The sequence below is a fragment of the Sebastes umbrosus genome, chromosome 5, assembly GCF_015220745.1.
Source record: "Sebastes umbrosus isolate fSebUmb1 chromosome 5, fSebUmb1.pri, whole genome shotgun sequence".
NCBI classification, from domain to species: domain Eukaryota; kingdom Metazoa; phylum Chordata; class Actinopteri; order Perciformes; family Sebastidae; genus Sebastes; species Sebastes umbrosus.
Window position 1 is genome coordinate 18,756,521 of NC_051273.1, and position 26,369 is coordinate 18,782,889.

At 39.4% G+C, this 26,369-nt stretch overlaps 2 protein-coding genes and 1 long non-coding RNA gene across 9 annotated transcripts in view; 1 reads left to right on the forward strand and 2 right to left on the reverse strand.

The window, feature by feature from the left end:
* Positions 1-14,409, reverse strand: mob3c (MOB kinase activator 3C). 3 transcript variants are annotated; one of them, XM_037769206.1, is made up of 5 exons: positions 14,297-14,409; positions 7,049-7,224; positions 4,450-5,056; positions 1,808-2,010; positions 1-439 (listed from the first exon to the last, which is right to left on the reverse strand). In XM_037769206.1, the coding sequence occupies exons 3-5, from the start codon at positions 4,865-4,867 to the stop codon at positions 410-412; spliced, it is 651 nt and encodes a 216-aa protein (XP_037625134.1). In that variant the 5' UTR covers positions 4,868-5,056; positions 7,049-7,224; positions 14,297-14,409; the 3' UTR covers positions 1-409. The 3 variants fall into 3 exon arrangements, with proteins under 3 accessions (XP_037625134.1, XP_037625133.1, XP_037625135.1); XM_037769205.1 differs by lacking the exon at positions 14,297-14,409 and adding an exon at positions 13,722-13,858; XM_037769207.1 differs by lacking the exons at positions 1-439; positions 1,808-2,010; positions 14,297-14,409 and adding an exon at positions 13,671-13,805 and having other exon boundaries at positions 4,442-5,056.
* Positions 13,743-26,369, forward strand: part of elovl1b (ELOVL fatty acid elongase 1b) — a 19,526-nt gene continuing 6,899 nt past the window's right edge. Inside the window, exons 1-2 of one of the 4 annotated variants that reach the window (XM_037769200.1) lie at positions 13,744-13,883; positions 24,057-24,182. The gene's annotated coding sequence lies outside the window, so the exon portion shown is untranslated. Of the gene's footprint in view, positions 13,884-14,307; positions 14,433-24,056; positions 24,183-26,369 lie in introns of those variants that run through there. The other 3 variants (XM_037769201.1, XM_037769204.1, XM_037769202.1) reach the window with 3 other exon arrangements.
* On the reverse strand, positions 18,787-23,130 carry LOC119488045. 2 transcript variants are annotated; one of them, XR_005206857.1, is made up of 3 exons: positions 20,115-23,130; positions 19,832-19,982; positions 18,787-19,207 (listed from the first exon to the last, which is right to left on the reverse strand). It is a non-coding gene; the product is annotated as an uncharacterized LOC119488045 (long non-coding RNA). The 2 variants fall into 2 exon arrangements; XR_005206856.1 differs by lacking the exon at positions 20,115-23,130 and having other exon boundaries at positions 19,832-20,063.

A 26,369-nucleotide genomic window follows, 5' to 3' on the forward strand; every position in this document is an offset into this window, starting at 1 on the left:
TTGAGAATATTTAGGCTGCATTTTTATATTCAAACTATAAAAACAAATAAAATCCAAACTTTCATTCAACAAAAAAAGACTCAACACTGTATATAAAAGGTCAAACACATACATGCACAGGAGGAAAGAAAAGGCACAAGTACAGGAGATGAATTATAAACCAACACAAAGTCCTATAATGATGGCATCAAGCACCACAGTCACCATACGTAAAAACCTCTGCGAAGGCGCAGAGACACCATCTGAAGAAGTGTGGTGAGTTAGTGGACCTTCCCAGTTTTGCTTAAAAACCCACTCGTACAACTTTATGTAGAATTGTTCTTTGTTTTGAGTGTTTTGAAGCCGACGGTTTCTCACAGGGCTCAGATAACGTCAAAATGTAAACTCCTTTTTGTCCATGTGGTTTTGTTTAATTGCATATCTTCTCTGTCATCTCTTTCTGTAGGAAAAGAAAACAAAGGACATACTGTATTTAGCACAACAAATTCATATTATACGAGGAGATGAATGATTGTTATGACGTGCAATCTACACTTTCAATACAAAGAACATAATGTCTTATCATGAGAGAGATAGCCACTGTTCCTATAAGAATAAGGGTCTGTTTACAAGATTCATCTTTTCTGCGGTGTGTTGACATAAATGTCTCATCCCCGTTTCACTTTACGAGGGGAATTACACGGCCCAGGCGTCATAATGATGATAACTGAAGCTTTTTATTGACGCTCGGAGCACCATCCTCCATCTGCTCATATGTGATGGAGGTTTCTTTTTTTCTCCACAAACATGACTACACAAAGTCTGTAGCTTCTCTTATGCAAGCTGTTGCTTCACACCAAACCATTTTCTATAGACCTTTTCAAACTTGACCATTCTAAATTGGCCCCTTTGTATTTCCTGTTGCAATGTTTGGTAAAGCAGCAGCTGACAGGAAGTAAAGCCATTGCCCTAGCAACAGAATGGCAATGGAAAGGTCTACTGGTGCCTTCAAATGAAACTTGTGAGCTTGTGTGTACAACACGGGAAGTCCTGTGCACAATATGCATGGCGTTAAAGTGGTAGCTAACAATATGAAACAATATTAACATTACTGTCGGCGTCTAGAAGCCACAGAGGATAACAATTTAGCAAGCTAGCAAGCGGGTAACATAATGCAGGAGATGCAAAGGCATAGTGACAGAGGAAAAAGATGAGCCTGTTGGGAATATCAACATTTTCCTCAGACCTATTATAAAATTATGAAGAAAAACAATATATGACTAAAATTTCAATATATTAACTTATTATGCATGAAAAATTAACTTCCATGACTTCCGCCATTTCTGACAACGTCAACAAACATGTCACAACTCGTGAACTCTGAACTTTCAGAAACTTTACACTTACGAGGTTGTGAATACCCCAAGATGGGGGCGCTCATATGGACTCTTCTTGTGAACACTGTAAACACGACCCCATTTGAAGGCACCATATAAAACAGTTAACGACTTTCTTTCATGATGGAAAATTGGGGAATAAGTGAATGTTGATTCCATTCCTAGTGTCAAATAGAAAATGATTGTTATCTTATGAAGAACATTTAGTCTGTGTATCTTCAGAAGACAAAAATTGCTGCTATTTTCTTTGCTGCTGACATGAGGACAGAACTCAACCTAACAAGGTCATAGAGAGCAGGATGGCTGATATTTTCTGCGAGACAGACAGTTATTATGAGAGTGATACTGACAACCCAACACCTATTTGATGCTCTTTCTCCTGCTCCCTGTCATCACCCTCACACATCCAAGGTCACGCTATATTGTCTCACCAGGGGCTCCAGTTCAGAGTGATCAATGAGGTTGAACTCTGAGATGAAGTAGTAGTAGTGCTTGTAGCAGGTATTGATGTGGGCCTCTGCGCCCATGCTGCAGATGCTGTCAAAGTGATGGATGTAAACGTGCACAAACACCCTGAAGAGACGGCTCAGGACCTTCTTGCACACCTGCTGGAAGTTCTTGGGGAAAGGTACACCTAGTGTGAAGAAAGGAGAGACGTGTTACAGACATTAATAGACTTCAAACCTGAGAAATTGTTTTGATTAAATCTGAGACACAGTGGAATCATTCTCTGTAATTGAAACCCATCATTTAGCAGATGTAATATTGTGTAAGTAATATGACTTCTCCTCAACAGCATCAATCGTTGAGTGCTTGTCAGTGTCTTAATGAAATCTGATTTGCATGGACAATATATTTAAGAAGTTATTCTGAGCACAGCCTCTTGGGTTGATGAAAGAGGACATAAAAGAGAAAAGATAGGCCCTCTAAGTTAATACACTATTGCACATTTTTAAAGAAATGTATAACAACAACAATTTTAAGTTGCATGAGGCCTTAGTCGGTCTAAAAAGGGCCTTTTTGCTTTGTGTCAAAGAGAACTGATAAAAGCCTCTTGTAGCAGAAATACTCTCTTTTATATATTTGTAGGTAACGGTGCAGTAGAGCCGTGATTCTCAGCTAGGGGTACATGTACAGTACACCAGGGGGCACTTCTGCAGTTACTGTGGAGTAGCTCTTTCTATTTTACAAAATAGAAATTATGATTTAGTATAAGTCCTCCTGTTTCGGAGGATAATGAACACACATAGGATTACAAATTGGTGTGAGCCTGATCTTTAGCATATTTACTGCCACAATAACCAAAAACATAACAAAGAAACATGTCAGAAAATTCCAACTTAGTAGCTATAACAAGTAACACATAAATGGTATAAATGTCTTACTTTTGCTGCTTTGAGTACATAATACAACTGAAATAACAGCCTCACGATTGTATGCCTCCGCCAACCAGTCAAGTTGCCGTTTACATTCATGTCTATCCAAAAATGTTATCAATTCTTGATTTTATCCTTTTAAACATTTGTGTAAAATTGTCATAATTAGGACAGGAATTCTTGAGTTATGGCCAAAAACGTGTTTTGGAGGTCACAGTGACCTCAGTTCATGATTCAGTTCATCCTCCCCAAATTTGAAGAAATTCCCTCAAGGTTTTCCTGAGATATCGCGTTCATGAGAATGGACCGGACGGACGGATGGATGGACAACCCGAAAACATAATGCCTCCGACCACGGCTTGAAGGCATAAAAATCTACTGAATGAAAGTAAGACACCAGGTCTACACATCACAGATTTCAAGATTTCAAGATCACTATGTCTTATATGGATTGATGTGTCAGGAAACCACTGTGTTTTCTTAGCAGTGAAAAACTAAAACAATTCCTTGAAGTTATCCCATCTATGAAAGGGGCCCTTCTGAAAGGGCTGTGAGGGTACGCCAGACAAGAAAAAGGTTGGGAATCACTGTACTAGAGCACATTGCTCCACATCTTATGCGTCCATCCATTTTTTTTCCCCCATTCATTGCTCAGGGCCATGAAAGATTGTCCACACAGTGGGTAAAAGGTAGGGAAACACCCTGGAAAAATTGCCAATCTAAGCACTGCAGCCTAACAAATAGACAAACACTTATGGGACATTTTTGAGTTTTCATTTCACCTGACCTGCATGTCTATGGACCAGAGGTGGGACCAAGGCATTATTTTGCAAGTCACAAGTCAAGTCCCAAACTTTGAGTTTTAAGTCCTAAACAAGTTATAATGCGCTCTCCACCAAATGTAATATAATTTGCGTCTCTGTCTGTAATTTTCGACCAGCACGTTTTGCATTCTGCAATTCATTTTTTGTTGTCCACCGCATAGTTTTTGTACACAGACGAAATCATCTTTGGTATCCCCAGTAACGTAACGTTATTTCTTCATGGTTTTCTCCTGCAACTTGATTGGATGCTGTCGGATTGGTTCAAACAAAGTAGATCTGGGAAATTAAGTGTCAGCTTGCTGGGAATGAATAGCGTCAACGTTAGTTGATTCCGGAAATAGAGGGACATGAATTGATTTGTGGCATACTTTTTAAATAACATACTTTTTCATTTTTGGGCATGTTTGGAAGGTGTCAAGTATTTTCAAGTCTAAAGGCTCAAGTCCAAGTGAAGTCACGAGTAATTGGTGGTAAAGTCCAGGTCGAGTTGCAAGTCTTTTTTTTGATTAAAGTCATGTGACTCGAGTCCACTCCTCTCCTATGGACTGTAGGAAGAAAGCAGAGCTCCAAGAGGAAAGTCATACAAACTCCACACAGAGAGGCCCCTGATTATCTCCTCTAATAATAAATGTTGATTGTCAAATCTGGTGCTGAGATAAAATACCACAACAATCACCCGTTCAGCCTCCTCTAAATGTCAAGCTCATTGTTTAATTAACCTCTGTTTGAACTTTATCATCCCATTTGAGATGTTAATGAAGGGGAACAGCGTCGCACTCCAGGCCGACACTTCAGCGTTGATGCAGCACAACGTCAGTGCATGCGGCAATCAATCAGGTTACACATTCAATAACAGTCTGACTCCTCACACACCTACTCTGGTGGGGAAGATGTCCTCATTATTGATGAGCGACTCTATCCAGTCCATGAGCAGGTTCATGTACTTGAGAGCGGGCAGCTTGGTGGGTTTCTTGTAGTCGTCGCCGTCCTGCCACCTGTATTCGTACCTCAGCCCCCCGGACATGATAGGACACGTGCGCTCGGAGCAGTACTCGCTCACCGTGCCGTAGATCAAGTTGATCCTGTTGAAGAAATCCACCACGTGAACGGCTATCCAGTCGTTGATGTTCTCTCCCTCGGGCAGCTGAACCACTTTCCTCAGATCCAGGCCGGACTTGAGCGAGGCCTGGGCCTTCTTGTAGAGCTCAAAGCGCTGGGTGCCCGGTTCAAACCTCTTCCTCGGCCTGAATGTTTTGTCTTTGCTGAACACTTGTCCAAGACACAACGCCATCGACTCAGCCGCTTCCCCCTGAGATAAGGGGAGAATGAGCTCTCCAGAATAATAATTAACTTTGACTATGATAAGGCGTAACCTTCCTGAGAGATGGCACCAGGCAGCCAGGAAATCAGGTCGCAGGAGGTCGAGCGTCTGTCTTGTAAAGATTGCAGGGAGCTCTTGTTTTCAGATGGCGGGACGTTTCTGTGAAGAAGAAGAACAACAAGAAAAGTCAGAAGGTCTTTTCCTTTCCTGTCAGTCCACTTTCATTGTCTGATTGTTTACAAATGGGCCGAACAAACCATGAAATTGGCATGATTAGATCATTAAAATGAGTCATGCAGGCCAACATACAAAGAAAACTGTATCCCCTCCCACTATAATGACAAACCAGTGAGCTCGTCCCAAATGTGTCGTTACTGCCTCCTCAAGACAACCTGATCACAAGATCTTCAGTGGCAACCATCGATAAAAATAGCAACAGTTCCAGTCGGTTGTGGCCAAACTCAGGCCACTAGAGTCGAGCATAATTGAGAAAATGAACGGCATGCTGCGATTCACTAAAGATTAACCATTTCTAGAGAGGCTCAGATTAGTAGTACAGTACTGCATCATATCATAAAAGCATATCATATGTTTTTTATATAAAAGTTATTAGTAGCTATGAGTGTCAAATAAATGTAGTGGAGTAAAAAGTACAATATTTCCCTCTGAGATGTAATGGAGTAGAAGTATTAAGTAGCTGAAATGGAAATACTCAAGTAAAGCACAAGTATCTCAAAATTGCAAGTACAGCACTTGAGTAAATGTACTTATTTACATTCAACCACTGGCACTCTCCGTCCATCTTTATATACAGTCTATGGTACTAACCCACATCTTTGAGACTTATAACTACTGATAACGCCCAATTTATTGACCTGATAACATCATTCACCATTTTACTTATAAGAGTTTTAAAATCAGGCAGAGTCTCTTAGTTTAATGTCTTTTTTGAAGGCTATTCCAAGTGAGAGGAGTACAGCACATAAAGTTCATGCACTTGGAACAGACAACAAGTCCGTATGTTGTGATTTCAGACTATAACTACAGTCAGATTTCTGTGCTATCAAAGTGCTAATAACCATCTGGCAGATAGTACACACTGATCAGGAGCATGCCCTCACTGCATGGCTCTGTCATCCAAAGCCTTTATTGTTATGATCATAAAACATAATGTTGGTGTTTGAATATTAACTACATACTGTAGGTTATTATAGGAAAATAATGTGGGCAATTTGTTAGAAATAAAATCTAGGTACGTCAAGGGTTACATTTCATTGTGTTACATTCCACTGTGTTGTGTGCTTGAGGACTGTAGCATATGTTGCCTCCACAGATTTGACACTGCAGTCACATTCGAGTGACTTTGGTTGCAACATGATACTATATCCGCATTTGTGTCCCATTTTGAACTGCCGGTCTCAACGTTTCCTGTGGTTGTTTCACTGTGACTCAAATTAGCAGAAGTTTCTCTCTCTGCTGCATTATCATCTGTGCTCACACTACAGACAGAGTACTGACACGCTGGTTTGCTGTGAACTTCTGTTGACCTTTTTTCAGACAATCCACAGACTCCTCACGTCTGTCAGGCTTATAGTTTGGTTCTTGCTCACTCTTCTGAGGAAACAGTGATGTTTTCAAACAGCATTTGATATATGAGAAGGGTACTTTTTCTTTCCACTAGCTTTCACAGTCTGCCTGAGTTCAAGACTCACCACTGGGGGAGCATGAATACGTGGTCATGAGATAGCTCTTAATGTGTCCATAACAAAAGGGCTCTCTGAGGAGGGCTCAGTGTGTCATTACTCCATTCAGGGAGACACAGTTTCAGACAAACATTAAACTTGGACTTTTTACACTGAAGACAGGAATGGTTTGAACAAAAAGTGACAACATGTGGGACAAAGTGACATTTTTACGTGTCCCTGCGTGCCTCAAGTGAAGCGTGTCTGATCACGCACTGTTGGCATACTTTCCTGTTTTTTCTGGAATTTGCCTCTGACAACTGAAAACTAACAAACGTCCTCTCAAGACCCGACACATATGTGAGAAAGGAAGAAAAGAAGGCACTGCAAGTAACCAGAATGAAAAGAAAGAGGGAAATCAAACAGAAGAGAATACAGAATGGAAAAAAAAAAGTTGTCTGCACTGTACCTGGCTGAAATCCTGCAGCGGAGGAATGTGGTGGGAAGTCGTGGGACGTTCAGGGAGGATTCAGACACCCGGAGCCCTCGACTTAAAGCTCCCAGTGGAGGACAGATCCAGCTGCTCTGCCCCCTCTAGCTCTTCTGGATCCTCTCCCTCTCTGCCGGCCACCAACAGACCTCCAACTTCTCTCAGCAGCACAGACAACACAGTGGAGAGAGAAAAAGTTGTTTGGCTTCCTTTCCTGCGGATGATGTCACATCCTGACTTTGCCTTCAGGGCTGTGTGTATGTGTGTGCGTGTGTGTGTGTGTGGGTGTGTGTGTGGAGGACCTATAAATTGAAAGAGTAGAAGGGCTGGAAAAGGCCCCCACTCAGCCCTCCTCCCTGTTTTCCATTTCTTTCCCTTTCTTCTCATCCTGCAGGCAGAGCAGCCAGCCCACCAAAGTCCAGCCCTCTGGTAAAGGTCCTGAGAAAACAACCCCTCCTCCTTAAGCCACATATAGGACAAGAAGGAGCAGAAGGATCCCACAAACATTTCTGGATGTTTGGCAGTCCAAGTCTCAATAACATATCATTTAAATTCTTGGCCTTTTTGAGATATTGTCGTTGAACTCAGAGCTCAACCTTAAATAGAGAAAGTGCTAGTCTCCGAAAAAACAAATCCTGTACAAACACGGCATGTTTGACTGGAACTGTCTCTTGCCCTTGGGGGCTGAGTGTTCTTCTGATAGACGCCCTGACTGTTCCCTTTGTCTCCAAGGTGAATGGGTGCCACTAAAATGAAGAGGGTGTCTGTTTCTCTAATGACACCCAACCTGCAAAAAGTAGCTGTCAAGACTCTTTGTGATAGAAATCCCTCCTCAATATATGCATGTGCCATGCATAGTGTCCTTTCAAAATAAACTTCAGTTTTCACAGGAACTTAGGTTTAGGCAACACAACCACAAGGGCTAGGAAACAGTCGTGGTTGACGTTAACTTCACTGACTAACGATTCACATGACAAAATAAGTCAACGTTACTTTTAGTTTCACAGGGGAGACGAACACCAGTCTCTTGGTTGAAAGTCATATGTTTGTTTGACCCATCCACCACACCTCCCAGCCGCCCTTCCCACGCTCTTAATACTACGTCACTTGCTTCGACCTTTGAAAAATTAACTAAAGGGTGCCTCCGTGCGCCGGTTTCCGATGCCGAGGGACACTGCCCAATCAGCGGTATTTGACGAGTTGGAAGTGAGAACGGGTTGGTGTTATATAATTTTTTGTGTGTGTAAAAGTTCTGCAAAGTTACAAAGCCCAAAATCCACACCAAAGGGAGTTACTCTCCCCCACAAAATCACTGCTCCTGAACTACCTGAAACGCCTTGCTTTAAGTCCTGCCTTTTCTTCCGTAATTTGGTGACGTCATCAAGTAACATATTTGCATAATACCTGCCTAGCGGCTAGTTTGGCACGCCCTCAACCAAAGCTTGTTAGAGCAGAGCAGGAGCGGAGTCTGAAGAGTTTGGTTCAATTGACCAATCACAACAGAGTGCTTTTTGAGAAAGGGTGGAACAGCCGCTATGAGAAAAGTAAAGCGTTTTTTGAACATTAAAGCATGTAAACATGTTCTAGTAGAAACCCCAAATACAAGTATGCACCTGAAAATAAGCAGAATAAGTCTTCTTTAAGGAGCAACGGCATCAAAAGCCAGCAGTGCAGACAACTAGAGGTAGATTTGTGATGAAAATTGCCTTCCTTCCCAGGATTAAAATATCTTAACAGGGTTCAGCGTGTGTCTTTATTTGAACATTTAAGTGTTTCACTGAGCTGCAGCAATCAACTCAGTGGTTGAATTGAGGAGGTGAGGTTCCCAATTTTGGGGTCTTCCGTGGGGCAACAGGTATACCAAGATACAAATGAGATTTTATTGCTTCCCTGACATTTATTTCAAGACGCAATTGATGTTGCTTAAGTGGAAGAATTCTGCATCCTGCGTATGTACAGGTGTATGTATATATATGTATGCATGTCTGTGTATATATATATGTGTATATGTGTATATGTATGCGCACTATAATACTAGCCTACTTTTTAAAATTATTATTTTTTATTTTTTTTATTGTTTTCTTGTTTTTATTCCTGTTATTTTCTATATTTCTTAATTTTTTTAAATTTACTTTCAACTTTACGTTTTCACTATAAAATATATAAACATTGTAGGAATGATATACTGTAAGTGTGAACAACATTGTATGTAAGCAATTATAAATTTATGTTAACTCCTGCAATAAAGTATATATACTGTATATAAAATAATATATATAGCATAATTAATAATAAAAAATAGAAATAATAAAAAAAGTGGAAGAAATCTGACCCTCATCTCAGAGTCATTAGATTCAAGATACATTGTATTTAGAAGGTTAGAAAATATTTTCTTTTTTAAAAAGTAAGTAATACGTAGAGTATATATAAGTATAAATATAAAGTATTTAATATTTACTGCTCAATTTGATTGCATTTGGCTTCCTTTTTTGGAACATGTAGAAAGATTATTGCTGGCTATATATGAAGCCAAACATGTGCTAGGAAGACTTAACCTCAGACCTAACCGCATGATTAGGATTATTTTTTATCATTTATATATGTACATATATGTATGCATATGTATATAGGTAAATATGTATAGATTTTGTTGAGTTTATTATTAATTTAATTCTGCATTGCTATCTTTATACTATTTAGTGCTTACTGGAAACTTAAATAAAAAGGGCCATGGACAAAGTAGTAGTCATACATTGCAGTATCTCAACACCTCCACTTGGGGTCACTCTGACTGTTCTTATGAGTACAGCTGTTTTATGACACTTTCTATATGCAGGAGTTATCATCAGGAGGGAATACCCTTTCTGTCAGACCAGAATGTGGTTTTCATTTAAATACTAATTGAGCATTGTGGTATAAATGTTTGAATATCGCACAATACATAAAGAAAGTAGCCTTGGGGTAAGTGGAAGACTACACTACTGAACTGGGGTTAAGTGTTGGATTAGTTTGCCAAACTCAATTAAAAAGGTAGTAGCGACTGTTTTAAAAAAAAAAAAAAACAGGTTAGGAGGTCTATATTCTTTTACATATAAACAATTATGTGTAATCTAACCAAAATATCTGACTTATACAATGCAGTTAAAAAATGTCAAACACTCTCAGTGAACAGTGATGACATACACAGGAAACGTGCATGACGGCCTGTTGCTCTACTTTTGCACTTTATGTGTAATTGCATCACCCAGAAATGTGGCAACAAAGGAAATGCAACAAGTCAGGGAATTTTTTTTTTTTCATTATTCACAGAAGCCATGCTGCCTGTCCAAACAAACAAGTTTAATGACACAGCTGTAAATAGTTCAATATATGCAAATTACTCTCTTAGAAAGTCATTTGCAGATATTGAACAGTTCAATATCTGCAAATGACTTTCTTACAGCTACAGCTGTGTCATTAAACTTGTTTGTTTGGACAGGCAGCATGGCTTCGGTGAATAATGACAGTGAATGCTATTAAAGATGTTATCTGTTCTCAATAAAAGTAAAAGTAAAATTAGAAAAAGACATATATTCTAGGCATTTTTTTTTAATATATTTTATATTTACATTAGGTATATAGTCAAATCAGACATCTTCCAAGCAATTTACTTTCAATTCAACTTGTCTGGGTTACCATAAAGCAGTGGTGGAAAAAGTACTCCGATCTTTTACTTAAGTAAAAGCAGCAATACCTCAGAGTAAAAAGACTCTGTTACAAGTCATGCATTTAACATCTTACTTAAGTAAAAGTACACAAGTACTAGCATCAAAATATACTTAAAGTACCAAAAGTACTCATTATGCAGAATGGCCCATTTGCAGCTGGTAAAGGCTAATTTGAATAACTTTATATACTGCCGGGTAGCTTAATCCATAATAATACATCATACTTTATTAGTTGATTTATATTTTGTATTGATAATCCGAATCTGCAAAGTAACTAGCAACTGCAAATAAATATAGTAAAAAGTACAACATTTCCCTCTGACATGTAGTGGAGTAGAAGTTGCTTAAGAAATACTCAAGTAAAGTACAAATACCTCTAAATTGTACTTAAGTACTTGAGTAACTGTACTTAGTTACATTCCACCACTGCCATAAAAAGACATTTTTGTGTACTTCTGTATGTCTTCTCTGTACTTAAACTATTTAAATAGATTACTAATGGTGTAGGTTATGCAAACTTCTGACACAATACAGGTTATTCATTCTCCCTGTAATCTAATCATTAAAGGTGAAGCTCACCATCAGGAGAACGTCATTAACACAACATTGATGCATTCATCTCATTTAAACAGGGTGGGAGTACCTTTAAGTAACCAGCATTAGATAATGTTTTAAGAATATGTTATGTAAACTGACACATGCCAGAGCAGAGGCAGGTTTACATAATGTAAATCGTAATGCTGCTGCTGTTTGACAGACATGTACAAGCAGCACACCTTTATCTTTACTGGGGATCAGATTCTGTCATTCATTGACTTACAGCCTGAATAACAGGGTTGAATAAATGATGTCGCTTGGGCCAAAAAGCTTTGGGCCAATAGAAACTCTGATATGAATGTGACACACAGCAATAAGTTAATTATTTTTTAAGTTAAAGCACTTCCTGAAAGTCAACTGTAGACTGGTAGCTTTAAACATCTGGATTTATTAGGACTATGCTAGTCTTGCTACTGTTCATTATCTGAAAGCTTTTAAGATCAATTACTTGAAATATAGGCTATAAATACTGTCAAGTTGAGTCCAAATGTATTATTTTTAAAAGTATATAAGTGGTATTAACGTTAATAACATTGAAAGTTTCCCCAATGTGGCGCTATTAAAGGATTATCTAATCTTCTTTTATTATAATTCAAATTGAAATGTGTTTCTGTTTATCACTATGAAACATGTCTGAATTATTTAGGTTGAAAAGTTTTAAATTACAAATATTCAGTGACATTTAAGGGTACAAATGGTTATAATTAAGAGGGGGTCCTTTGAAAATGTTCTCCCCTGTAAGGGGTCCCTGGCCCCATAAAGTTTGAGAACCCCTGGTATAGGGTGAGTTGCCCTAAAAGGCCCATATTGCAAAAAGTGAGATTTTCATGTCTTTTATAGTATAAAGCAGGTTTAAGTGCGATATAAATACTGTTAAACTATCAAAACGTTCAATATACGGAGAAATACACACAGCTCGTATTCAGAAATTGTGCGGTTGAAACAAGCCGTCAGGATTTCTGTAAATTTGTGATGCCACAAATATACAATATTTAGACAATTTCACGGTTTTAAACATAAACATTGTAAATGTGTCCCAGTTTATATCCTGTTGCAGTGTATGTAAATGACATCATCTGACAGGAAGTAAACATGGACCCAAGCTGTTTCCTAGCAAACTCAATTCCGTTGAAATGCACTAAAACGGAGCGTTTCAGACAGAGCGTGAATACAGGTATATTCAGACAGACAATATGAGAAAAATAATGTGTTGTTTGAACATTAAAGAGACTGTTTGTAAGAATCAGAAATGCTTGTTTACAGCGACACCTGTGGCCGTTAAGTAAACGAAAGTCAGCGTCGGGCTCGCGCTTGCTCTAAATAGACATGAACGAGCATCGCTTCGCAGTGATGTTAGCTGACCAGACGAAGGTCTCTCCATGAATCAGTGCTGATCCTAGTGTTGACTTTTCCTGCTTCAGCCTCCAGACCCGGCCGGAGGGAGACACCGGCACCCGGTCGGAGACGATAACGTTTCTCGCTGCGGAGCCCTGTCACTTCACAAGACACGGAAACAGTACATTCACTAGATTTTCTTAAAGCTACAAAGACTTCTGCAGTGTGTAGTGTGCGCGCATGAACGTGAGGTGGAGCGAGCTGAGTGAAGGCAGGCAGGCAGGCAGAGGAGCAGAGGAGCAGAGTACAGCAGAGACTCCGGCCCTGGAGACCAAAGCTACGGTTTCCCCCGCGTCCTCCGACCGCGGCCAACACTGTTTAACAGACGGATTTTCACTAGATACAACTTTGTGGATTTGGTGCTTCCGTTCAGTTTATTGGTTGAGTCTCGTCTGAACAGCGTAGCCACACGCAAGCGCGCATATATATGCGAGCGCACATTGGACACCGACCCGGTTGATTTATACGTGTAAGAAGTTACAAGCAGTCTCTTTAAAGCATGTAAACATGTTCTAGTAGAAACCCAAAATACGAGTATGAACCTGAAAATGAGCATGATATGTCCCCTTTAATATGTCTACCATTTATTTTATGAGTGATATCTGCATTTTTTTTTTTTTATTTGATTAGGATGCATCCTGTGTGTGGTACTGGGTTTGGATTTTTATTGATTCATATCACAATATATTCCAGAAATCTGAAAAGCAAAAAAATGTCCCAGATTGGGCAAATTCAGCCAGTATCTACTGTGGACTGTACCAGAGATTAGACAGGTCCAACTCCCATCAGAAGCAGCCTCATTAACACTTTCACTGGCATCAGTAGACATTCAACAGCTGTTAGAATGAAGCTGATTGCTTGTATAATGCTGAGTATGTTAACATTACGTTAACATTACATACACAGTCGGTTTGTTACGTCCCGTCCATATTAGGCGACCAAAGTGAACTCACAGCAGCTCAGAGATGACTCCACCTTTTTCCAGCTCCATCATTACGTCAAGAAGAGGAAGATTTAAGCGGAAAGAAAGAGGAAGTGGAGCTAAGCTTTCACCACAGGCGCCGGGGCGACGTTATCAGCCTGCTTTCGACAGTTTCCCCTCAGCTTTATATCAAGTGAGTACTTTCTAACACTGGTTTTAGCACAATTTAACCGTTATAAACCGTTAACTCTACGACAGTTAATTTCAGTTGGTTTAGGGGGACGGTTTGGGGGGCGGGCGCGCGCGCTGTCAATTTCCGTAATTAAATTAAAATTAATTAATGGCTTAATGGTTTTCTTTATAATTAGCTTAGCTTAAACGTAAACAAAAAAAAAAACACTTTTTTTTTTGTTGTAATTTTTAGTTTTTTTTAGCTTAATTAAAGTTGGGCACGAGCCACCTCTGACCTCGCTTCCGGTGTTGTGCTCAAATGTGTGTCCCTTGAAAATATGTGGTTGTAGTTTAAATTTACACACCAGTTAGCTTAGCTTAGTTCGTTTGTTCTACTCATGGTATCATCCTGTATATGCTGCTCATCATTTGCACCTGTTCTGCTGCGGACAAAGAGCTCATTGACAGCGGGAGACAGCCTCCTCTTCACTGGGTGTTGTTTCTCAGCTCTTTGAAGGCAGATGCTAACAGTTAACGGTCGCCTTTTGGGCATTTTGTCATACACCTCCATGTAAGTGTTAAAGAGAGTGTGTGTTCATGTTTAACAGGTAGGTTATGAATTATAGTACATTATAGTTTCACCCTAGTTCAGGGGTCAGCAACCTTTACTATCAGAAGAGCCTTTTTAGGCAAAAAAACAACAAAATAAATCTGTCTGGAGCAGCAAAGAACATTTGAGCATTGTGATGAAGGTAACACTTTATAGTCTAAGTATATAATATATAAGTCTAATGCAGTGAGGGCCAAAGAGACAATGTACTACAGAGTATTAGGGCCACATTGAGGGAAAAACATCTGAGATTTACAAAATAAAGTCATATTACAAAAAAAAGTCGTAATATTATGTGAATAAAGTCGTAATATTACGAGAATAAAGTCATATTACGAGAATAAAGTCATAACTTTACAGAAAAAGTCGTAATATTATGGGAATAAAGTCGTAATATTACGGGAATAAAGTCGTAATATTACGAGAATGAAGTCGTGATATTACGAGAATGAAGTCATAACTTTACGAGAAAAAAGTCATAATATTACGAGAATAAAGTTGTAATAGTATGAGAATAAAGTCATAACTTTACAGAAAAAGTCGTAATATTATGGGAATAAAGTCGTAATATTACGAGAATAAAGTCGTAATATTACGAGAATGAAGTCATAACTTTACGAGAAAAAAGTCGCAATATTACGAGAATAAAGTCATAACTTTATGACGAAAAAGAAAATAACACATCAAATTACTACTTTATAATACTACGACTTTTTTCTCGTAAACTTCTGACTTTATTCTCATTATATTACGACTTTTTTCTCAAAATATCAGATTATTTTTTTTCCCTCAATTTAGCCCTAATACTCCGTTGTACCGTCGTACCATACACTAGGTTGCAGACCCCTGCCCTAGTCTATCAAAAGTGAAACTTACCTGCTGGCCAAATGTTATAACTATAACGGTTCACTATGAGCCTCAGTGGACTCGGGTACATTCCTGAGTGTTACACCTTGTTGTTTCCAGCTCTTCTTGGCAGCTCCAGTATAGTTTCTGACTCATTTATTATACATCAGAGAGGCACACATTTGAAAATGGGTTCATGAGCATTTCAGACAGGGGGTAAATACAGGTATATTCAGGCAGACAGTATGGAGAAAATAAAGTGTTTTTGAACATTACAGCATGTAAACATGTTCTAGTAGAAACACAAAATACAAGTATGAACCTGAAAATGAGCATAATATGGAACCTTTAAGTTTTTTACGATTTTAGTAGCTGAGTATTTGTGTATTTATTTGCCTACAATTCATGTGATTAGCATGTGTCACCAAAATTTAGCACAAGTTTGGAGCGTTATTTAACATCCTTCACTCTAGCTTTAAAATGGAGCCCGCTACAACCTCCCAAATATCGTTTGGGTTAATGTGTTAAAAAATTTATCGGTGTTAAAACGATTTTTCATTAACGCATTATTATCGTGCTAACTTTATTTTCCAGTAAAACACAAGAAACATTTGACTCTTTAGAGTAGCAGGAAGAGAAGTTGACCTTTAGACCATGTGATGAGTAAATATTGTCGTGTAATATGTCATATAAAGATAATGTTCCTGATAATGTTGTCCTACGCCTCCGTTGCTGGATGCAACAGCATTAGTCATGTCAAACTAACCACTAACAGCCACACCTCTTTTATGCAATGCACAATGGGGAAAGAGCACTGTGAGGCTAAAACTGTAGGTTTTTACCACACAAGTTAAGTGTCATTTGACATCTGAATATGATCGGGAGGAAATAGCACTGCATTTTACAACTGATGCATGTCATGCTAAGTTGACACATGGCCACATTTTGATGGAAACATTTTCCGTTATGCATCTGTAACTGTTTACACTGTCTTTTTATGTTTTCACAAAAAGACGAAAATGCAAAATTATGACCCTGAGTGTCTTGAATGTCTCGTGCTGGCTGGCCCTCATTGATGCTTTTCTCCCTCACTGATGGCCTCCTAAGGTAGTTCATGGATCACTAGCTCTGTGTATACATGTAAACATTAGCCGTAACTAACGACTGTGGGATGGAGACAAAGGTACTCAAGGTCAGCCAGCCCAGGTGTACCTCTGATAGTAATGCAAACACTACGACAGCATTGTGACTGTTGCATGTTGTTATCACCTCATTAGCTTCCAATGTCAACACCCTCTCCGAAGGACTCGGCAAGTTTCAGCCAGTGGAAATGACATGGACTCCCTTTAAACCAAGAAAACGTTTGCAGGCTGAGCTGGGTGTGTTTATGCTACAGTCCACTTCAAACAGTTCACCACAGTAGTAAAGTGCTCTGCTATATAGTGGAAAAATGTTAGTCATGCACGTTTCCCTCACCACTTACTCACAACCAGTCTGGTTTTAAAGGGATTTCCTTCTCTGTGACTCAGTTCACTGAAGCACAATAGTGTCCTTGATAATGACAGTTTATGCCCCTGACCTCCTAGTCGTCTTCAGTCTTTTCCCCCCTGGATATTTGAAATATCAAGCCGTTGCTTCTCAGCCTCCAGCAAACTGTAAACTGTCTCTCTTTACTTTTGATCTGGATTTTGTCAGTTAACTCAGGCCATGTTAGCTTTGTATGTTGATCAATCATTTGAATAAGTCAGTTTTGTGAGACCTGTTGGATGTGTTCCCTCCTGTGGGTGGAGAAGCTACCTTACATACTGGACATTTCACATTTCATTTTGGGCAAATGTTGTGAGTGCCAGCAAGGGTTCAGGGCAGGACACAGTTTTGTGTTACAGCTACACGTTGTGGTGTTTAATTTGAGTCGGTGTTCATACAGTATGAATTTTGTCTAGTTGAATTTACCCTTTTTGAAGCTACTTTTTAGTGACTAAACAGTTAAAAGTAGCACAAAGTTTTTGATGATACAATACACAGCTTGCCCAAGGACAATCTATGCACGGACATAAGTAACAGTTCATTAAATTAGGAACCAGAGAACTGAGACATGGTTGGTTATGCACCAATTCAGTTCAATCCTAGGGCTTAATAACTTAGTGCTGTAACATGGTTTAACTTGCTCTTGTCTAAATAGAGCAAGGATAAGAAGTGTATGCAGCCAGTGTAAGCACTGGCCTTGTTATTAGAGGTGTAAGAAAGTATTGAGTTTTGTGATTTAGTATCAATTCTCCAAATCATAGATTTTTAATATATAGTTTACATGCAAAGATTAAGTCGGTCAATACTTTATTTCATTCGCAAACATACAGTATGTGCCCTCGCAAAGTAGTGCTATGACGTTAGATGTTACAGGGACTGTAATAAATGCAAATTTAGATCCCAGTGTTCTGTTTGCATATAAAAAGTAATCTTTTTTTACTTAGATTGTAGGCATACGGCGGTGTGTTCTTTATACATGACAGTTTTCCTACAATTAGATTTAAAAAAATTGCAATATATAGCCTTGCTTACAGGATCTCAATATATCGCAATATATTGTATCTTAACCCCTGTATCATGATACGTATTGTATGTCCTTTTAAATATGTCCTGATGACCTCGGAGGTGACTGTGTGTTTTGACCAGCATGCCTGGAAAGGTGGCTACAAGTTTATATTTTTAGTTATATCAGTGGCTGCTTTGGTTTTTATCTAATTAAAAGTAAAATTATTACTTTGCCTGTTGGGTATTAAATATTTTTTAATATCTGCTTGTCTGCACAGCCATGAAGAGATTTCCCCGAAAGGGAAAGTGTTGTGCTGCATCATCAGTTTTTGGAAAATTAGGGCAAAGGTCAGGTTATAAAAAAAACACAGTTATTACAAATTGTAAAAGGATACATCCGTTTCAAGAGATGTTTGCACAATTGTGGCTATTGTTTTCCGTCTCCGTGTCATATGAGTCAAACATTCCAGTTGTTTCACTATCAAGCGTTAACACGTGTATATTGTTTGAAACTATCAAGAGGAAGTTCTTGTCGTAGTAGAATCTCAGGTATTCCTGACAGACATACGGAGAGTGTCATTCCAGTCGTGGTTTAGTCTTTCATAATCCCAGCTTGTCTGCAGGGCCGGGTTCACACTTGCCCTATATATCAAGCCTGGAGCTGTTTTTTTTTGACGAGTTTTAGCATGCTCTCCCATGAGACTCCCACAAGGGCGTGGGAAAGAACACTATCAATGGGGGGAAATATTTAACTTTTTACACAAATGAGGGGAATCTCATTCGGTGGTGAGTAGGTGCTAGTGGGCAAATGATGATGATGTAATGATGACAATATTACAATTAGACGGTGCATTGTAGCACCAATCGAAAACCAGCATTTTGACATGGATTGCTTCCAGATGTGCACCCATACCAGCAAAAAATTCAATTGCATACATTTTTTTTTTTATTGTTGGAGTAATCTTGTGTCAATTCGTAGTACTTGCTTATACTAAATACAAACCTGCTAACTATTTAGTTTGACATGTGGGCAATCTGTATTGCAGCAAATTTCTTTAAGCATATCGGTAGGTTGTAGGAGAGATGCAGGTGTTATTCCTGGTTAATTTTTCCTCTGTACATTTCCTCTGGTTGGAAATTCCTCTCAGATTACTAAACTGGCAGGATGCTTTACGCAGGGCTCCAGTCAGAACTTGTATGTTTTTGCACAGTCTTGAGCATTGCCTCCCAATGTGCCATTGGTTCCTTACATCATGGATCTTTTTTTTGTTTTTGTAGGTTTGGCTATCATTTCAATCCTTATTCAAACATTTGTTTTATCCAAGTTCAATGCTGAGATCTCCAGAACACAGTTACAACTGTAAAAAGAGGAGAAAGAAAGCGGTCAGATGATTATACAGTTTTCTAAAAAAGCCCCTGGTTAGCCAAATTTATTTGGTCGAGACAACCATAGGTGAGCAGTAACGTCAGTATTAGAATGCTTTGTTTTTTTGTTGTTTTTTTAGTATAAGTATGTAATAATAATAATAAGTATAAATCAGAGACAGACAGATGAACATGTGGGCCTGCTGCGCCGTGCCGTGAAGCTTAGAATATTCTTCAACGGAGCTTTGTAAACACATCAGCGTGATAAGAACAAACTAAAATGACAGAAACCATATTTGGGAAATATTTATTTGACGTGTACTTTGACTTTTTAGTTTGGCCCATGTCCCATCCGCTAACATGGAGGAGGCGGGCTTTATGACCTATAATGTAGCCAGCCACCAGGGACTCCAGATGTTTTGGCTTCACTTTTGGGGGGCTTTCATGTCGTCCATCTTTATATACAGTCTATGGTCTGAGCAATCATATCATTTGCCCTGTTTGACTTAACATGATCTCAGCAACTACTTGGGAGTACAATTTTGTCATAGTTGATGAGAAATTGGAATTACCCTTTAACATTGTTTAACTAATGTCACAACTGACTGATTTCTAACCTTCTAAGGATGCCACCATGCAAGTTCACTTTCCTCCACCTGCTGAGCTGCAGTTCTTTCTCCACAATCTGCATCAGCTTGAGCTCGTTCATTAGGAGGCGATGTACTATTGTTGTTGGTGGAAAGTTCCAGAAATCTGAGTCGCTGAGACCTGCAGAGGGGACAGAAAGAGGGAGGGAGGGAGGGAGGAGAATGAGACCAGTGTTGAACGGCCGGCCTTGACTGAATACGTGCAGGTGTGATATTACTCCCCCACCACCTACACACACACACACACACACACCCTCAGACAAACACAATGAAGGGGGAGATGGTGTAAACATGTCAGTGTCCAGACAAGTTTGGCAGCATTCCTGTGCCGGAGGGGTAACGGTTACTACGACGAGCTTTTATTTAAATTTTTATTCTTCAAGTTTATTTTTCTTAAATGTGTTTTTATAAAGGATGGATTGCTCTCAATTTGTGCATCGTTAAGTCCCCGGTATTCATTTTTATCATACCACAAATCAGCCATGCATGGCTGGACTAACTAATGGCCACATTCAAATCTAGAGGATTACGTGCAGTCACATTCATAACAATGAACTTTTGATTTTGATCATGCAACTGACCATGTCAGCGGGCCATGCATTCTTATATTCAGATGCGGCAAAAGACGAGGTTGCAGAACAGAGAAATTATCCTGTGACATTTCATCTTAAAGAGAGGCACAACACCAAGCAGGAATGTTTGCTGTAGATTGAAGTTATTTATGGGTCCGTTAGACGTCGGGAGGGAGTTACTGTCAGTGTTGTGTGTTGTGTGAACTTTAACATAGTTAAAGGTGAGCATGTACCAAGCCTGTATTTATGCTGTGTGCATGTGTCTACTTGACCTCAACTAGGCTTCAATTCAATACTGGATTTTTGAGGCTGTTATACATTAGCTTTTATTTTATTTTTTACACAAACAACTAATTTTGTGAAAACATTTCTTTGACAGGATCTTGCCACATTACAAACAAGTTTAGTTAAATCAAATCCCAACATATCCTAGTAAAAACCCACACCATCTAGGCATAGGCGGCCTAATGTTACATTCATTAATAAACCGTGATCCGATATTTCTACTGACTGAAGTGCACACTTGGTAAAACCTTTGTTTAGTCTTGAGTGTGTTCGTCATCCCGCTGGCTTGATAGGAATGTGTCGTATTGTTTTTACTCTGTGACACTAGTATTCACTTGCGGCATCCACTCAATTGTCAGATTGTTGCTGCCAAGAATTTCTGCTGAGTTGTTTAAAAGTGATGAGAACAGGAAGAGACCTTATAAACCTTAACATAACCTGACAAATAGAATAAAGATCATGTTGCTAGTTCTGAGCCGAACCACTTGAAGATATAAATTGAAGTACCCCATTATTCTTATCTGGCTCCTCAGAGCAGCATTAAGGACATTTTTCACATTGCATAGCTTGACCTGAGATATGTATCTTGGCAGCAGAGTCAGACTCCTCGCACTAGTGTGCGACATGCTGGTGGAACATTCTGATGCTCGGCGTCGCCGCTATAATGCAGCTTCCGCACACATGTTCCTGCTTTTACACTCTCAAGTCAGCAGATCATCCATTGGGAGTGTACTGTTTGGATTTTGCAAGATCATCACTAGTTCAGAATTCAATTTGGCAGCTGTATGTAAAACACACTTGAAATCCACATTCAGTAGAGTTAGTTTAGCGTGTTAAGAGTATTAAATACTTGACAAATCTCCATTTAAGGTACATTTCGAACATTAAAAATGTGCGATTAATCGTGATTAACTATGGACAATCATGCAATTAAATAATTTAATTGAATGACAGCCCTAATTGAAAGATGATAAATTATCATATTGAATAATCGCCTGGCCCTACTCTTACTTAACTAGAGTTAGCGTGGGTAACTGTAACTTTCACTCTTTTGTACATGACTACTTGTGGTTTGTTTAGCTTTGACGGAGCGTCTTTCAGTCACTAAGTCTGAATGAGGGCAGTTAATTATTCCATTTCAGCGGTCAAAGGGGTTGAATGACTACATTTGTTAGTTGTATTTCCTGGCGTTGCTTATTAATTGATGTAGTGCGGGGTGTTGGTTACACAGGACGAGATGACTGCCATGTTTGAGATGGCTCTGTCAATGACTAAAGCAGAGAAAAATGATCTATTTTGCGGGTCAGCTGTGTTTTGGTATTTGGAGGAGGGGCTAAAATACAGTGGAGTGCTGCCGTCACTCCTCACGTCATCCCCCCAGGGACAGAGTGACTGGTAAAACCAGCCCGGTCAATCAGATATAGTGGAACATTTACAGCGACAAGATCACTCACGCAACGCTCTCAGATGTCTTTGATTTGAACAGCCAAGTTCAACTAGTGTTTGCCAAAAAAATGACATCAAACAATGTGCTTTTAAAGGCAATTACAGACTTCTTATTGCATTCTGAAGTTCCAAAATCCAAATCTGAAGGAATCATCAATGAGATAACAGGGTTTGCCCATGCATTCCTCCCTGTAGTGCTCATTTTCCTGCTGCCAAAGGACTGAAATGATTTCTCAGCATATTAAACTATTGCTATTACTATGTTTTGTTCGTCTCTTTAAGCAACTGGGTGTGGCAGTGAGAGTTCCTATCAGGGAGATCAAAACCTCCTTACGCAACACGCTCAGAAGAATTTTAAGCATTATTGTACGAGTCATGGCTTCTCCTGACAGTCATCGTTTTGGTATGCCATTAGCCTGATGCCTGATTTATATTATGCGTTGTATGCGGGCACCTCTCGCACGCGCCAGGCATACAGTTTATAGTACTGCACGTAGTCTGTAATTTGTTTTCGATTTGGACCCGCAGGTGTCTGCATTAGCGGCGTCTGCATTAGTGCCGTCTGCATTAGCAGCACGCCGCAAACCATCTCTGCAGAAGCTCTGCGAGCTTTTCCGTAGAAGTATAAATTAGGCTTCACTCTCCAACTCTGAGTAAACATCAAGCTTTTATGACTGTTTCTTTATGATGCTTCCTCACTCGAATGTATTTCCTTTTTTCTCTGGCAGGCTATCATGAATTGTACTTTGAGTTTATGAAACAAGCATGCTGCAGGTCTGTGCCAAATATTAAGTAGACAAACAACAAAAGCAACCAAATGGAAAGAAATTGGGGCTAATCGCGATAAATCGCATGATTGTCCATAATTAATTGTGACATTTTTTTGTTTCTGTTTGAAATGTACCTTAAAGTGATTAATGTGTTTAGTATTTAATACTCTCCTACCAGCATGGGAGTGGAGTTCAAAGGTCAAGGGACCCCTTTTGAAAATGGCCATTCCAGTTTTTCCTCGCCAAAATTTAGCACGAGTGTGGAGCGTTATTTAACCTTCTTTACAACAAGCTAGTATGACATGGTTGGTACCAATAGATTCCTGAGGTTTTCTAATTTCATGTGGTGCCAGTATCTTCACTCTTGCTTTAAAAGCCAGCTACAACTGCCGAAAGATCAAAAAATAGTTGAAAACTAATCGATCAAATTAATCGTTGCAGCTCTAAATGCAGCGACTCCTGACTTGTTTGAGGCTGTGACATTGATTGTCTCCCTGCACACAGAGAGACATGAAAGCTAGTTTTGCTTTATGGGTGTTGGCCGGGTAGAGAGCCGATGAAGGCGTAACAATGGCCCCCTTCATGATAACAGAGTCTCCTCTGATTTCTCGCCCGCTGCTGCCTGTGAATAATATTATCAGCCCGCCCCTGAGCGAAAACGTTCAGGGTCGTGTGTGTTTCTCTACATGTGTGTGTGTGGGGTTGGTGGGTGTGACCAGGACAGTAAAATGGTGGGGGAAGTGAGGGGTGACGAGACCAGACTTGTTGAATTCAGGGCGGTGTTCAGAAAGTATCATTTTATTTGGGGGTGTTTTGTAGTGTGGGTTTAAACAGGGGCCATCTCACTCTCACCCCAGTTGTACTCTTGTCTTGGCACACAGTGCTGGCTCTCTCTGGCTCAGCCTCCGTCCCTCCCTCTCCCTCTGTGAGCTAGTTATTCATCCACTGTGTGAGTCAGGGAGGGTGGGGATTCGGAAGACTGCTGTACCAGTCACACTTTGTCAGTTTACACTCTCATTCCCTTACCCCATCTCTCTCTCTCTCTCTCTCTCTCTCTCGCTCTCTTTCCCTCTGTTTCTCTCCCTGCTCTGCTGTTTTCTCTCTTTGCTGCTGCCACTCCAGCCAGCCTGCCTGCCTTCCTGTTCGCCGCCCGCCCTTACAGTTTTGCAGAGAGGCTTTGCCGTCCTGTGAAAGAGGAATCCACATTGGCTCTTAATGATTTAAGGGGAAGATTCCAGTCTCAACCAGGTAATACTGTTATCATAGAAGGTGAACTAACCTGTGTGGACACATGTTGAGCAGCTGTTCTCTTCGGTGTTAGGCTGTTAACGGATACTTCACTGTGTGTTTGACTAATGGGTTCCTGTCTGCTCCTCTCGATTTTTTTATTTTTTGGTTCATCATTAACTCCTAGCTTGTGCGCTTCCTTTTTCCATCCCTATGATTCATTGACATGGCTCTCCTTGGAAATGTTCCCCCTCTCTTTCCACTGTTTTATATCTCCTTTTTGAAGATGTAAACCAGCCACCTTGTCGTCATGGTTACCTAATATTGAAAGAGGAATAGTTGTGATGAGACATACAGAACAGTAATCCACTTTTATTGTAGTTTGGTCAAAGGAGTGGACTGATAATGTAGCTCAGGGCTGTAAATTATGTGTGTTGAGAGGGGACAGAAGTCGTCGCCTAAAGGAAGGGTGGTGCTTAGTGGTCACGTGCCTGCAGCTAAATTGCTTCACTACGTCATGGCAATAATACAGGAGACACTTTGGTGACCTCTCACACAGTTATGAGGAAGTTCCTGTCCTCTTGTGGAATTAATCCTAGTGTTGCTGATACAGCGGAAACAGTAATCAAGTAGTTCAAAGTGTTTCAAATTCTGAGGTAACACTTAATGGGTGGAGCAGTTTAAGTGGTGTCATTATGTTTGAGTTCACTGAGATGCAGGAAACGGTGCAGAAGTGTCAAAGCAGTGGTGTTCACTAACTGCTCTTCTTGTAAGCTTTGTGGTTTCACTAAGCTGGAATGGAAGTGGTTTCATTTTTCTGTTTTCTTAAAACTTCTATCTTCACCTTGGACGTACACAAATATTGTTTTTCTTTTTCTTCTTAGTGTTCATGATCATAAGACTGTCCCCCGTGACTCGCACAATCAGTTTTATTTTGGTCAGTAATCTTTAAAAACACTCTCAAGTGAGTCACATGTTGAATGTTCATACAGCAGTTTGAGCATGAAAACTGGGAGATTTAGACAACATATTTTCTACATATTTTCTTGTAGAATTTCTGAATAATCACCCCATGCCTTTTGCCAGGACGCTATTGTAAATAAAGGTTAAAAAAAATTGCACTTTTACAGTGTCAACAACATAATTTGATCAGAAAAGTGGCTTTTGGTGCCAACAAACTAAATCTGTTCTCTGTATACAAACCTACACAAAACTATTAAAATTAAAAGCATTACCAACATAATTAAGGGAGAATTTTGGCTTTAAGAACTCTTAAATTTCTACTGGAAACAAATTATGAAATCAGATTTAAGCCATGTGAAGTGGTCAAACTGCCACTACGCAATTCAAGATCACTGTGTTACAATAATAGACATTATCACTAGGGCTGGGCAATATAACAATAGATATCATCAAAACGACATTAAAATGTGTATCATGTATTTTTCTATATCGTTTCTATGGCGATATAGGCTAGGCCTATATTTATTTCTTTTTTCTCTGGAATTTCTTTTAAAGGTGATATTGATAACATTGATAACATTCAACCACTAGATGTCACATTCTCCCTCCCCCGTTCCATTGCATTTACTTCACAACAAGTCATTGCCAGGCACTTACTGTCAATTTCAGCCATTTATCCGTTTTTTCCCACCCCAACTGACGACCAAGAGATACCACGTGATACTAGGGCTGCACAATTAATCGAATATTAATTGCGATCAGGATTTTGGCTTCCCACAATGAAATGAACACGATCGACTGTGATATTGACGTTTAAAATGCATGCTCATAGAAAACTCTGCTGCAACCTTAATCAAGCGTATTGCTGGATATATTACTCGTTTTGACTGTCAAAATGGATCTGTAATGAATTCAGGTGAAGAACAACCTCATTTTTAATCTTATTTTGATGCAAAGATTTGTTAATCAGCAGGAATGTAGCACAACAAAATATTTTGTCCCTAAAATCAATGAATAATCGTGATAAATAATCGTGATCTCAATATTGATCAAAATAATCATGCTTATCATTTTGGCCGTAATCTTGCATTCCTACGTGATACCAACGTTGTTTTACTATTAGCTCACAAGCTTTGTTAGAAGTGGAAACGAAACGTCCGATATCTTCCACAGAGATAAACAAAACATTCATTTTGGACTTGCCAAAATTTTTTAAATGATTAATTCACAATCATAATAACTTTT

Bases quoted from the DNA above. Each gene is read 5' to 3' on its own strand.
- mob3c (XM_037769206.1), bottom strand. From the start codon at position 4,867: ATGGCGTTGTGTCTTGGACAAGTGTTCAGCAAAGACAAAACATTCAGG. The intron at 2,011-4,449 runs GTGTGTGAGGAG...TCTTCACACTAG, and splicing joins CATCTTCCCCACCAGAGTAG to GTGTACCTTTCCCCAAGAAC. The intron at 440-1,807 runs GTGAGACAATAT...CTTTTCCTACAG, and splicing joins ACTCTGAACTGGAGCCCCTG to AAAGAGATGACAGAGAAGAT.